Consider the following 13,260-nt stretch of genomic DNA (forward strand, 5'->3'; position numbering starts at 1 on the left):
GACACGGTGTTTTCCTGCCTCTCCCCAGGCGAATCAGTCTCTGTGATCAAGCACACTGAACCAGTCCCAGACCCTCGCGCCGTCAACCAGGACAAGAAGAACATGCTGTTTTCTGTGAGTTCCTCTTCTCCCCCATGCTGTGCTGCCCCTCGCTGACACCCTCCCCCAACCCAATCTGTACAAGATCCTGTGAAACGTGCCTGAATCACGAGCTCTCAAAAGCAATAGTTAAGAGTCGGGAAAGGGCAGAGGAAGACATCCGACCCGTCAAGTCCATGCTAGTCCATTCCCCACGCCCGGCTGTGGGATCGCCGCACTGTGGGAGGGTCGGTCCTGAGGGAGCGCCGCACTGTGGGAGGGTCGGTGCTGAGGGAGTCCCGCACTGTGGGAGGGTCAGTGCTGAGGGAGCACCGCACTGTGGGAGGGTCGGTGCTGAGAGAGCGCCGCACTGTGGGAGGGTCAGTGCTGAGGGAGCGCCGCACTGTGGGGAGGGTCGGTGCTGAGGGAGCGCCGCACTGTGGGGAGGGTCGGTGCTGAGGGAGCACCGCACTGTGGGAGGGTCGGTGCTGAGGGAGCGCCGCACTGTGGGAGGGTCAGTGCTGAGGGAGCGCCGCACTGTGGGAGGGTCGGTGCTGAGGGAGTGCCGCACTGTGGGAGGGTTGGTGCCGAGGGAGCACCACGCTGTGGGAGGGTCAGTGCCGAGGGAGCACCACACTGTGGGAGGGTCAGTGCTGTGGGAGGGTCGGTGCTGAGGGGGCGCCGCACTGTGGGAGGGTCGGTGCTGAGGGAGCACCGCACTGTGGGAGGGTCAGTGCTGAGGGGGCGCCGCACTGTGGGAGGGTCGGTGCTGAGGGGGCGCCGCACTGTGGGAGGGTCAGTGCTGAGGGAGCGCCGTACTGCGGGAGGGTCGGTGCTGAGGGAGCGCCGCACTGTGGGAGGGTCGGTGCTGAGGGAGCGCCGCACTGTGGGGAGGGTCGGTGCTGAGGGAGCGCCGCACTGTGGGAGGGTCGGTGCTGAGGGAGCGCCGCACTGTGGGAGGGTCGGTGCTGAGGGAGCGCCGCACTGTGGGAGGGTCGGTGCTGAGGGAGCGCCGCACTGTGGGGAGGGTCGGTGCTGAGGGAGCGCCGCACTGTGGGAGGGTCGGTGCTGAGGGAGCGCCGCACTGTGGGAGGGTCGGTGCTGCAGTGACCGTTCCCCTTACCTGATGACTAACCCCGCCCCCTCCCTCCCTCTCCAACCCAGGGCACCAACATCGGAGCTGGCAAGGCCACGGGTGTGGTGGTGGCCACAGGAGTGAACACGGAGATCGGGAAGATCAGGGACCAGATGGTGGCCACGGAACAGGACAAGACACCCCTGCAGCAGAAGTTGGACGAGTTTGGTGAGCAGTTGTCCAAAGTCATCTCCCTGATCTGCGTAGCGGTGTGGATGATCAACATTGGACACTTCAACGACCCTGTCCATGGGGGTTCGTGGATCAGAGGAGCTGTCTACTATTTCAAAATCGCCGTGGCCCTGGCTGTGGCTGCTATTCCTGAAGGTTAGTGACCGTTTCCCCTCCAAGCCCTTCTCCAGTCGTTATCCCCCGCACCCCCCCAACTCTGACAGTGCCGGAAGTTAGACCCTCAACTCTGGGAGTTAGAGATAGGTGGCACAGCGGGTTAGCACTGCTGACTCCACAGCACCAGGGACCCGGGTTTGATTCCCGCCTTGGGTCTCTGCTTTTCTGGAGTCTGTATGTTCTCCCGTGTCTGCGTGGGTTTCCTTCGGGTGCTCCGGTTTCCTCCCAAGTCCAAAGATGTGTGGCTTAGGTGGATTGGCCATGCTAAATTGTCCCTTAGTGTCCAAAGATGTGTAGGTTAGAGTGGATTGGCCATGCTAAATTGTCCCTTAGTGTCCAAAGATGTGTAGGTTAGGGTGGATTGGACATGCTAAATTGTCCCTTAGTGTCCAAAGATGTGTAGGTTAGGGTGGATTGGCCGTGCTAAATTGTCCCTTAGTGTCCAAAGATGTGTAGGTTAGGGTGGATTGGCCGTGCTAAATTGTCCCTTAGTGTCCAAAGATGTGTAGGTTAGGGTGGATTGGACATGCTAAATTGTCCCTTAGTGTCCAAAGATGTGTAGGTTAGGGTGGATTGGACATGCTAAATTGTCCCTTAGTGTCCAAAGATGTGTAGGTTAGGGTGGATTGGCCGTGCTAAATTGTCTCTTAGTGTCCAAAGATGTGTAGGTTAGGGTGGATTGGCCGTGCTAAATTGCCCCTTAGTGCCCAAAGATGTGTAGGTTAGGGTGGATTGGCCGTGCTAAATTGTCCCTTAGTGTCCAAAGATGTGTAGGTTAGGGCGGATTGGCCATGCTAAATTGTCTCTTGCTGCCCAAAGATGTGTAGGTTAGGGTGGATTGGCCGTGCTAAATTGTCCCTTAGTGTCCAAAGATGTGTAGGTTAGGGTGGATTGGCCATGCTAAATTGTCTCTTGCTGCCCAAAGATGTGTAGGTTAGGGTGGATTGGCCGTGCTAAATTGTCCCTTACTGCCCAAAGATGTGTAGGTTAGGGTGGATTGGCCATGCTAAATTGTCCCTTAGTGCCCAAAGATGTGTAGGTTAGGGTGGATTGGCCATGCTAAATTGTCCCTTAGTGCCCAAAGATGTGTAGGTTAGGGTGGATTGGCCATGCTAAATTGTCCCTTAGTGTCCAAAGATGTGTAGGTTAGAGGGATTAGCGGGGTAAATATATGGGGTCACAGGGATGATACCTGGGTGGGATTGTTGCCAGTGCAGACTTGATGGGCCGAATGGTCTCCTGCACTGTAGCGATTCTATGATAGTATCTCATTCCCTCAGCACCGACTCTCCCACAGTGCGGTGCTCCCTCAGCACTGACCCTCCCCACAGTGCGGCGCTCCCTCGGCACTGACCCTCCCACAGTGCGGCGCTCCCTCAGCACCGACCCTCCCACAGTGCGGCGCTCCCTCAGCACTGACCCTCCCCACAGTGCGGCGCTCCCTCAGCACCGACCCTCCCCACAGTGCGGCGCTCCCTCAGCACCGACCCTCCCACAGTGCGGCGCTCCCTCAACACCGACCCTCCCCACAGTGCGGCGCTCCCTCAGCACCGATCCTCCCACAGTGCGGGGCTCCCTCAGCACCGACCCTCCCCACAGTGCGGTGCTCCCTCAGCACCGACCCTCCCACAGTGCGGCGCTCCCTCAACACCGACCCTCCCCACAGTGCGGTGCTCCCTCAGCACCGACCCTCCCACAGTGCGGCGCTCCCTCAGCACCGACCCTCCCACAGTGCGGGACTCCCTCAGCACCGACCCTCCCCACAGTGCGGCGCTCCCTCAGCACCGACCCTCCCCACAGTGCGGGACTCCCTCAGCACCGACCCTCCCACAGTGCGGGACTCCCTCAGCACCGACCCTCCCCACAGTGCGGCGCTCCCTCAGCACCGACCCTCCCCACAGTGCGGCGCTCCCTCAGCACCGACCCTCCCCACAGTGCGGGACTCCCTCAGCACCGACCCTCCCACAGTGCGGGACTCCCTCAGCACCGACCCTCCCCACAGTGCGGCGCTCCCTCAGCACCGACCCTCCCCACAGTGCGGGACTCCCTCAGCACCGACCCTCCCCACAGTGCGGGACTCCCTCAGCACTGTGCGATGGATACACATACAGACACGTTGTTTGTGTTCAGGGATGTCTGTCTTCCTTGTTGTCTGACTGTGTTCTCCCCTCGCGACGGGCTCCAGGTCTCCCCGCCGTCATCACCACCTGCCTGGCCTTGGGTACCCGCAGAATGGCCAAGAAGAATGCCATTGTGAGGAGCCTGCCGTCCGTGGAGACCCTGGGCTGCACCTCCGTCATCTGCTCCGACAAGACCGGCACCCTAACCACCAACCAGATGTCCGTTTGCAAGGTAAACCTCTCCACTGTCCAACCCTGACGTCCGGCCCAGTCCGAGATCACAACAACTCGGTGCCTCACTAACCGAACACCTCCCCCCTCCTCCTCCTCTCCCCCACTCCCAGCCATCTCGAGAACCACCCTGGGTAAATTCCCCCTCTTCCACCCCCCCCTGCCCGCAACCCCCGCCATCCCACAGCATCTCCGTGACCACCCTTCCTGAGGCACGGAGCGGGAGGTACGACTCCAGGAACTGACCACTGACCCGTCCGAATCTTGCAGTTGTTTTCTGAGTGTCCCACTGGGAGTCCCTCGCCCCAGGGGACGTTGGGAGACTCCAACCCGCTTTGGATTCTCCCTTCCCCTACGTCCTCACTTCCCCTCATTCCCTCCTTCCTCCTCCCCCCAATCCAGCACCTCTTCTCGAACCCTCCCAGCGACCTCCCCCACCCCCTGAACTCCCGCCTCACTCTCTTCCCCTCCGTCCTCCCTTCCCCCTTCTTCCCAACACCCCACCAGCCGCCGCCCCCCATCATCTTCTTCTCGAACCCTCCCAGACACCTTCCTGCCCCATCGTCTCCCGCCTCGGTCCCTTCCCCTCCATCTCTCTGCTCCTTCCTCCCCTCCCCACTCCAACGCCTCCTTCTTGAACCCTCCCAGTGACCTCCCCGCCCCCTTGACTCCCATCTTGCTCCCTTCCCCTCCAGCCTGACTACCCTCCCCAATACCCCTCCTGAATACCCCTGGCACACCCCTCCCCGACTGCCCCCCAGTGACTCCGACTCCCACCCCAGTGATCCGGACTGCACCCCAGTGACCCTGACTGCTGCCTCCCGGTGACCCCAAGTGCCCACCCCGATGTCCCCCCAAACAGCAGTGGCCCCAAAACAGATCCTTGCGTTACACCAGTAACCGAACTCCAGGATGAGCACTTCCCATCACCCTCTGTCTTCTTACATCTAGCTAATTTCTGATCCAAACCTCAATCCCATGCCTCCGTAACTTCTGCAATAGCTTACCGTGGAGAACCTTATCAAAGGCTTTACTGAAATCCATATACACCACGTCAACTGCTTCACCCTCATCCCCCTCTTTGGTCACCTTCTCAAAGAGCTCAATAAGGTTTGTGAGGCACGAGCTACCCTTCACAAAACCGTGTTGACTATCCCTAATGAAATTATTCCTTTCTAGATGATTATAAATCCTATCCCTTATCTCTGTCCTATTGTGACAGAAACCACTCCAACCAACATGGTGGCAGTGTGAAATGTCCAGTCTCACTTTTGGCCCAGATTTGGGGACAGCGTACCCACCTCCAATCGCCCCCACCCCCAACTTGGTGAACCCTGCCAACGTGTTGCTTTCAATACATACAACAAAAATGTGACAAAACTTTCTCCAACTTATCAAAGAAAGGGTTTAATAAAGAAACGTCATCACTGCAAATCTGGGGCCTCACGCCTGGGCGTTCTGGTTGCTACACTACCAAAAGGACGTTAGACAATGAAGAAGCTAATCCGGGATTGCAACGGGATCTTGATCAATTGGGCCAGTGGGCTGATGAATGGCAGATGGAGTTTAATTTAGATAAATGCGAGGTGATGTATTTTGGTTGATTGAACCAGGGCAGGACTTACTCAGTTAATAGTTGGGGAGAGTTACAGAACAGAGAGATCTAGGGGTACAGGTTCATAGCTCCTTGAAAGTGGAGTCACAGGTGGACAGAGTGGTGAAGAAGGCATTCGGCATGCTTGGTTTCATCGGTCGGAACATTGAATACAGGAGTTGGGACGTCTTGTTGAAGTTGTACAAGACATTGGTGAGGCCACACTTGGAATACTGTGTACAGTTCTGGTCACCCTATTATAGAAAGGATATTATTAAACTAGAAAGAGCGCAGAAAAGATTTACTAGGATGCTACCGGGACTTGATGGATTGAGTTATAAGGAGAGGCTGGATAGATTGGGACTTTTTTCTCTGGAGCGTAGAGGGGTGATCTTATAGAGGTCTATAAAATAATGAGGGGCACAGATCAGCGAGATAGTCAATATCTTTTCCCCAAAGGTAGGGGAGTCTAAAACTAGAGGGCAGAGGTTTAAGGTGAGAGGGGAGAGATACGGAAGGGTCCAGAGGGGCAATTTTGTTCACCCAGAGGGTGGTGAGTGTCTGGAACGAGCTGCCAGAGGCAGTAGTAGAGGTGGGTACAATTTTGTCTTTTAAAAAGCGTTTAGACAGTTACATGGGTACGATGGGTATAGAGGGATGTGGGGTAAACGCGGGCAATTGGGATTAGCTTAGGGGTTAAAAAAAAGGGACAGCATGGACAAGTTGGGCCGAGGGGCCTGTTTCCCTGCTGTAAACCTCTCAGACTCTGAACCATCTCTCCACAATTCCAAACAGGTTCTTATTCGTGGAGAGTCAGCTGACTATCACGTCATTCTGTCATTGGTTGACTGAGTCAGCTGACCCTCACAGCTTGTTGCCATTGGTCACATTACATCCTATGGGAAGTTGTCACTGGTTATGTTTGAACACACTTTTCATTGTGTTCTTTTTTATGCTCCCCACCCACCACCCCCCCCACCCCACCCCCGACCCCTCCACCTTAGATGTTCGTGCTCGATAAAGTGGAAGGAGATGTGTGTACGTTGAATGAGTTCACCATCACAGGATCGACCTACGCCCCAGAGGGAGAAGTGTGAGTCTCATTAACCAACACCGGAGCGGTGTTGGGGGGTGGCAGGATTGTCTGGTAATCCAGGGTAACATTCAGGGAAGCGTGGTTCGGAATCCCACCACAGCGGATGGTGATTTTTAAAATTCCACAACAAACTGATCTGAAATAGAAAGGATTTTCCCGTTATTAACCCCACTTGTCTCCCTGTAGGGAGGGGGATATTTAAGAGCCAACCGCATCGCTGTGGTCTGGAGACAGGTGTAGGCCAGACCGGGTAAAGAAGGCAGATTTTCCCATCTCGAAAGGGGACATTAGTGAAAGGGGACATTGTTTTTACAACTGTCAGTGAGGGTTGGTGCTGAGGGAGCGTCACACTTGTGGGAAGGTCAGTGCTGAGGGAGCGTCACACTTGTGGGAGGGTCAGTGCTGAGGGAGCGTCACACTTGTGGGAAGGTCAGTGCTGAGGGAGCACCGCACTGTGTGAGGTTCGGTGCTGAGGGAGCGTCACACTTGTGGGAAGGTCAGTGCTGAGGGAGCACCACACTGTGGGAGGGTCAGTGCTGAGGGAACACTGCACTGCGGGAGGGTCGGTGCTGAGGGAGCACTGCACTGTGGGAAAGTCAGTGCTGAGGGAGCGCTGCACTGTGGGAGGGTCAGTGCTGAGGGAGCGCAGCACTGTGGGAGGGTCAGTGCTGAGAGAGCGCCGCACTGTGGGAGGGTCGGTGCTGAGGGAGCGCTTCACTGTGGGAGGGTCGGTGCTGAGGGAGTTCCGCACTGTGGGAGGGTCAGTGCTGAGAGAGCGCCGCACTGTGGGAGGGTCGGTGCTGAGGGAGCGCCGCACTGTGGGAGGGTCAGTGCTGAGATAGTGGCAGATAGTTTGTAAGGTTTGGGTGGAGTACACTGGAGAGTCACGGCGATTGTCTGTAAGACTGTTAATGAATGGTGCCTGTTTTGTCATGCACAGACACAAGAATGAGAAAGTTATCAAATGTGGTCAGTACGATGGATTAGTGGAACTTGCAACAATCTGTGCCCTCTGCAATGATTCTTCTCTCGACTTTAATGAGGTGAGTGAGCCTGGGAGAGCTGGAAAGGCAACGGAGAGTGTGTGAGTGTCTACTTGCATCCCTGGAGAGGGTGTCAGTGTTTACAGGGGTCTCCCAGGGGAAATTTGTCAGTATTGACATGGTCTTCTGTAGGCGGGAGCCTGGGGTACTGTGTTGTCAGTATTTACAGGGAGTCCCCAGGGGGAGTGTGTCAGTACTTACAGGGAGTCCCCGGGGGGGGAGTGTGTCAGTATTTACAGGGGGTCCCCGGGGGGGGAGTGTGTCTGTATTTACAGGGGGTCCCTGGGGGGGGAGTGTGTCTGTATTTACAGGGGGTCCCCGGGGGGGGGGGAGTGTGTCTGTATTTACAGGGAGTCCCCGGGGGGGGAGTGTGTCAGTATTTACAGGGGGGAGTCCCCAGGGGGGGGGTGGACTGTGTCAGTATTTACAGGGGGTCCCCGGGGGGGGGAGTGTGTCTGTATTTACAGGGGGAGTCCCCAGGGGGAGTGTGTCAGTATTTACAGGGAGTCCCCGGGGGGAGTGTGTCAGTATTTACAGGGAGTCCCCAGGGGAGTGTGTCAGTATTTACAGGGAGTCCCCGGGGGGAGTGTGTCAGTATTTACAGGGAGTCCCCAGGGGGAGTGTGTCAGTATTTACAGGGGGAGTCCCCAGGGGGAGTGTGTCAGTATTTACAGGGAGTCCCCGGGGGGAGTGTGTCAGTATTTACAGGGGGGGTCCCCAGGGGGAGTGTGTCTGTATTTACAGGGGGGAGTCCCCGGGGGGGGAGTGTGTCAGTATTTACAGGGGGGAGTCCCCGGGGGGGGGAGTGTGTCAGTATTTACAGGGGGGAGCCCCCGGGGGGGAGTGTGTCAGTATTTACAGGGGGGAGCCCCCGGGGGGGGAGTGTGTCAGTATTTACAGGGGGGAGCCCCCGGGGGGGAGTGTGTCAGTATTTACAGGGGGGAGTCCCCGGGGGGGGAGTGTGTCTGTATTTACAGGGGGGGGTCCCTGGCGGGGAGTGTGTCAGTATTTACAGGGGGGAGCCCCCGGGGGGGAGTGTGTCAGTATTTACAGGGGGGAGCCCCCGGGGGGGGAGTGTGTCAGTATTTACAGGGGGAGTCCCCGGGGGGGGGGGGGTGTGTGTCTGTATTTACAGGGAGGGGGAATGCTCCGAGGAGTATTTAGAGGGGTTTTGGATATCTCAGACAGACGTGTTAGCAGGGGAGTGGGAGGTGTCTGTATAACAGGTACACGCTCAATGCTGTATGTAGATTGTCGGTTTGGGATGTCCACCATTTTGTGTGCCGTGCTTTGGCGTGTTATTCTGTTTGCACTGCCCGGCTCCTGAACCTCTTGTCTTGTTTCTCTTTTGCCCTCCCCTGTTACAGGCTAAGGGTATATATGAGAAGGTGGGAGAGGCCACGGAGACCGCCTTGGTGTGCCTGGTGGAAAAGATGAACGTTTTCAACACTGACATCCGGTCCATGACCAAAGTGGAACGCGCCAACGCTTGCAACTCAGTAAGGCTTGCGGCCTCCCCCGCTCCCCTCCCCACGTCTCCACGGCACGTCCACTGCCCCCCCCACCCCTCCCCCCCCGCTCTGAGATTGAGTAATCAGCGGACATCGAGGGGAATCGAGGGGCAGAAGGCAGAGCTCAGGGAGAAGATCCGACGCAGGCTGGACTGAGGGGCAGGATGGGGCCACGGGGCCGGACTGAGGGGCAGGATGGGGCCACGGGGCCGGACTGAGGGGCAGGATGGGGCCACGGGGCCGGACTGAGGGGCAGGATGGGGCCACGGGCCGGACTGAGGGGCAGGATGGGGCCACGGGCTGGACTGAGGGGCAGGATGGGGCCACGGGCTGGACTGAGGGCAACCTCGGGACAGGAGGGTGCCGCTATTCGAGACTGAGGTTAGTTGACTTTCCCATGGCTGGAAGCACCTCCGTACACGCCCAAAGACTTTAAAGTGCTTCCCAAAGTGTGTGGCTGACCTGCAGAGGCGATGGCCCAGCAGTACCATCACTGGACTATTAATCCAGTAATGTTCTGGGGGCCCCGGGTTCGAATCCTGCCCACGGCAGATGGTGGAATTGGAATTCAATAAAAAATATCTGGGATTCAGAACCTACCGATGAGCCACTGTGGGGAAAACCCAACCCCTTTAGGGAAGGAAATCTGCCTTTATAAATCGGAGTATCGAGTATAAAAGTTGGAGTGTTATGGTGAGGTTATATAAGGCATTGGTGAGACTGAATTTAGAGTATTGTGTACAGTTTTGGTCACCTAGTTACAGGAAGGATGTAAATCAGGTTGAAAGAGGGCAGAGAAGGATGTTGCCGGGACTTGAGAAGCTGAGTTACAGGGAGAGAGATTGAATAGGTTCGGACTTTATTCCCTGGAGAATGAGGGGAGATTTGATAGAGGTGCATAAGACGAGATGGGTACAGACAGAGTGAATGCAAGCAGGCTTTTTCCACTGAGGCTCGGGGAGAAAAAAAACCAGAGGGCATGGGTTAAGGGTGAAATGTTTAAAGGGAATATTAGGGGGGGATTCTTCACACAGAGAGTGGTGGGAGTGTGGAATGAGCTGCCGGATAAAGTGGTAAATGCGGGGTCACTTTTAACATTTAAGAAAAACTGGGGACGGGTTCATGGATGAGAGGGGTGTGGAGGGATATGGTTCGAGTGCAGGTCAGTGGGACTAGGCAGAAAAATGGCCTGTTTCTGAGCTGTAATTTTCTATGGTTCTATGGTCCAGCCTGGCCTACATGTGACTCCAGAATCACAGCAATGTGGCTGACTGTCAACCCTCCTCCAAGAGCGACTAAAACATGGGTAATAAAAGCTGGCCCAGCTAGCAACGCCCGTGTCCCGCAAGTCTGAGTGTGTAGCAAGTGTCCAGGGCTGGCGATGGTGGGATATTGTCTGCGAGTATAACTATGTTCCAGAATCCATGATCATTTTTCTCTTTCCTGCACTCCTCCCTCTGCACCGCCTCCTTCCCCTTCACCCCTTCCACCCTCAGGTTATTAAGCAGCTGATGAAGAAAGAATTTACCCTGGAATTCTCGCGGGATAGGAAATCCATGTCGGTCTTCTGTAGTCCAGCCAAGGCCTCCCGGGCAGCGGTTGGCAACAAGATGTTCGTCAAGGTGAGCCACAGCTTCTTCTTCCACCTCCCCCCCCCCCCGCCCTTTCTCTACATAAGAACATAAGAACATAAGAAATAGGAGCAGGAGTAGGCCATCTGGCCCTTCGAGCCTGCCCCGCCATTCAATAAGATCATGGCTGATCTGTCGTGGCTCAGTTCCACATTCCCGCCCTCTCCCCATAACCCTTAATCCCCTCTCTTATCAAAAACCCATCAACCCGCGTCTTAAAAATATTTAGCGAGGCAGCCTCCACCACTTCAACGGGTAGAGAATTCCAGAGATTCACCACCCTTTGAGTGAAGAAGTTCCTCCTCAACTCCGTTCTAAACCACCCCCCCCTTTATCTTGAGGCTGTGCCCCCTAGTCCTACTGTCCTTTCTGAGCGGGAAGAGTCTCTCCACCTCTATCCTATCCATCCCATTCATCATCTTATACGTCTCAATGAGATCTCCCCTCATTCTTCTAAACTCCAACGAGTACAAGCCTAGTTCATTCAGCCTCTCCTCATAGCTCAACCCCCTACACATGCCCCATTCCCCCCCACTGTCCACTCGGTCTGCCCCTCCTCATGCCCCACTCAACACTCCCACCTGGAGCAGGATGCGCTACCTTAGAGCTTGGAGATTCTCCCTGCCTCTATTTCCCACATAAAACAGGATGTGCCACCTTTGAGCCTAGGGATTCTCCCTGCCTCTACTTCCCACATAAAACAGGATGTGCCACCTTTGAGCCCGGATGTTCTCACTGCCTCCACTTCCCACATAAAACAGGATGTGCCACCTTTGAGCCCGGATGTTCTCACTGCCTCCACTTCCCACATAAAACAGGATGTGCCACATTTGAGCCCAAGGCACACCCCCCACCCCCCAGGCTTCCAACATGAAGCAGGATGCGCCACGTCTGAGCCAGGGCTCCCTCCCCCGCCAACCCCTGCTTCCCACATAAGACAGTGTGGGCCACATTTGAACCCAAGGTTGACTGTTCCCACTTCCCACATCAAACAGGATGTGCCACATCTGAGGCCAGAGGTAACCACCTCTGCCTCCCAAATCAAACAGGATTTGCTACGTCTGTGACTGAGATTCTCCCTGCCTCTGCTTCCCACATCAAACAGGATGTGCTACATCTGTGACCGAGATTCTCCCGGCCTCTGCTTCCCACATCAAACAGGATGTGCTACATCTGTGTCCGAGATTCTCCCTGCTTCTTCTTCCCACATCAAACAGGATGTGCTACATCTGTGACCAAGATTCTCCCTGCCTCTGCTTCCCACATCAAACAGGATGTGCCACATCTGTGACCGAGATTCTCCCGGCCTCTGCTTCCCACATCAAACAGGATGTGCTACATCTGTGTCCGAGATTCTCCCTGCTTCTTCTTCCCACATCAAACAGGATATGCTACATCTGAGCACGAGGTATCCCCCCTCCCTGCTTGTCACAACTGGGCCGAGGTTCCCCCCCCAACCCCCGCCTCTGCCTCCCACATGGAACAGGATGGGGCAGATTTGAACCCAAGGTTAACTTCTGTTTCCCACACAAAACAGGACGTGCCACATCTGAGGCCAGCTTTCCCTTTCCTCTGCTCCCACACAGAACAGGATGCGCCACGTCCGTGCCCAAGGTCCCTAGTCCCAGGGCTGGTCCAGAACCCGAACCACGCAAACCCTCGACAAATTTCCGACCCCACCCCGCGCATGCCCTCGCCCTCCCGAATAACCTTCTGTTTATTCCCCTCTTCCTCCCCCTTCCCCACCAGGGTGCCCCAGAGGGGGTGATCGACCGCTGCAACTACGTGCGTGTGGGCACCACCCGGGTGCCTCTCACCAACTCGGTCAAGGACAAGATCTTGTCCGTCATCAAGGAGTGGGGCACAGGCCGTGACACCCTGAGGTGCCTCGCCTTGGCCACACGGGACACACCCCCCAAGAGGGAAGAGATGAACCTCGAAGACTCGACCAAGTTCATGCAATATGAGGTACAGGCAATCGTGGTGGAAAGGCGCGCGTTAACGTGAGGACAGCCTCCGATAGGACATTGATCGAACTCGTTATGGCTATTCGGACTCCCTGTCTGGATACAGTCCAAAACCTCACACCCCAAGAGGCCGGCCCCTGTTCCAGCATCGGAAAAGCGGCTGCCATTGTGCGCGCGAAACCTCCAGCGAAAATCAACCTCATAATAGCCCAGCAGCGCTGACACCCTCCCGCAGTGTGGCGCTCCCTCAGCACCGACCCTCCCACAGTGCGGCGCTCCCTCAGCACCGACTCTCCCGCAGTGCGGCGCTCCCTCAGCACCGACCCTCCCACAGTGCGGCGCTCCCTCAGCACCGACCCTCCCATAGTGCGGCGCTCCCTCAGCACCGACCCTCCCGCAGTGTGGCGCTCCCTCAGCACCGACCCTCCCATAGTGCGGCGCTCCCTCAGCACCGACTTTCCCCACAGTGCGGCGCTCCCTCAGCACCGACCCTCCCATAGTGTGGC

General features: G+C 56.6%; 1 protein-coding gene across 1 annotated transcript in view; it reads left to right on the forward strand.

Moving 5' to 3' along the window:
* Positions 1-12,809, forward strand: part of LOC145340565 (sarcoplasmic/endoplasmic reticulum calcium ATPase 1) — a 35,689-nt gene extending 22,880 nt beyond the window's left edge. The window contains exons 7-14 of the mRNA XM_080185036.1: positions 29-114; positions 1,243-1,540; positions 3,747-3,913; positions 6,511-6,599; positions 7,543-7,645; positions 9,013-9,144; positions 10,653-10,778; positions 12,537-12,809. Of these exons, the coding sequence (XP_080041162.1) occupies positions 29-114; positions 1,243-1,540; positions 3,747-3,913; positions 6,511-6,599; positions 7,543-7,645; positions 9,013-9,144; positions 10,653-10,778; positions 12,537-12,794 (1,259 nt within the window). The 3' untranslated portion in view covers positions 12,795-12,809. The remainder of the gene's footprint in view (positions 1-28; positions 115-1,242; positions 1,541-3,746; positions 3,914-6,510; positions 6,600-7,542; positions 7,646-9,012; positions 9,145-10,652; positions 10,779-12,536) is intronic.
* The last annotated feature ends 451 nt before the right edge of the window (positions 12,810-13,260 follow it).

The sequence above is a fragment of the Carcharhinus amblyrhynchos genome, unplaced genomic scaffold, assembly GCF_965287045.1.
Source record: "Carcharhinus amblyrhynchos unplaced genomic scaffold, sCarAmb.v2.hapA chromosome_1153, whole genome shotgun sequence".
NCBI lineage: Eukaryota > Metazoa > Chordata > Chondrichthyes > Carcharhiniformes > Carcharhinidae > Carcharhinus > Carcharhinus amblyrhynchos.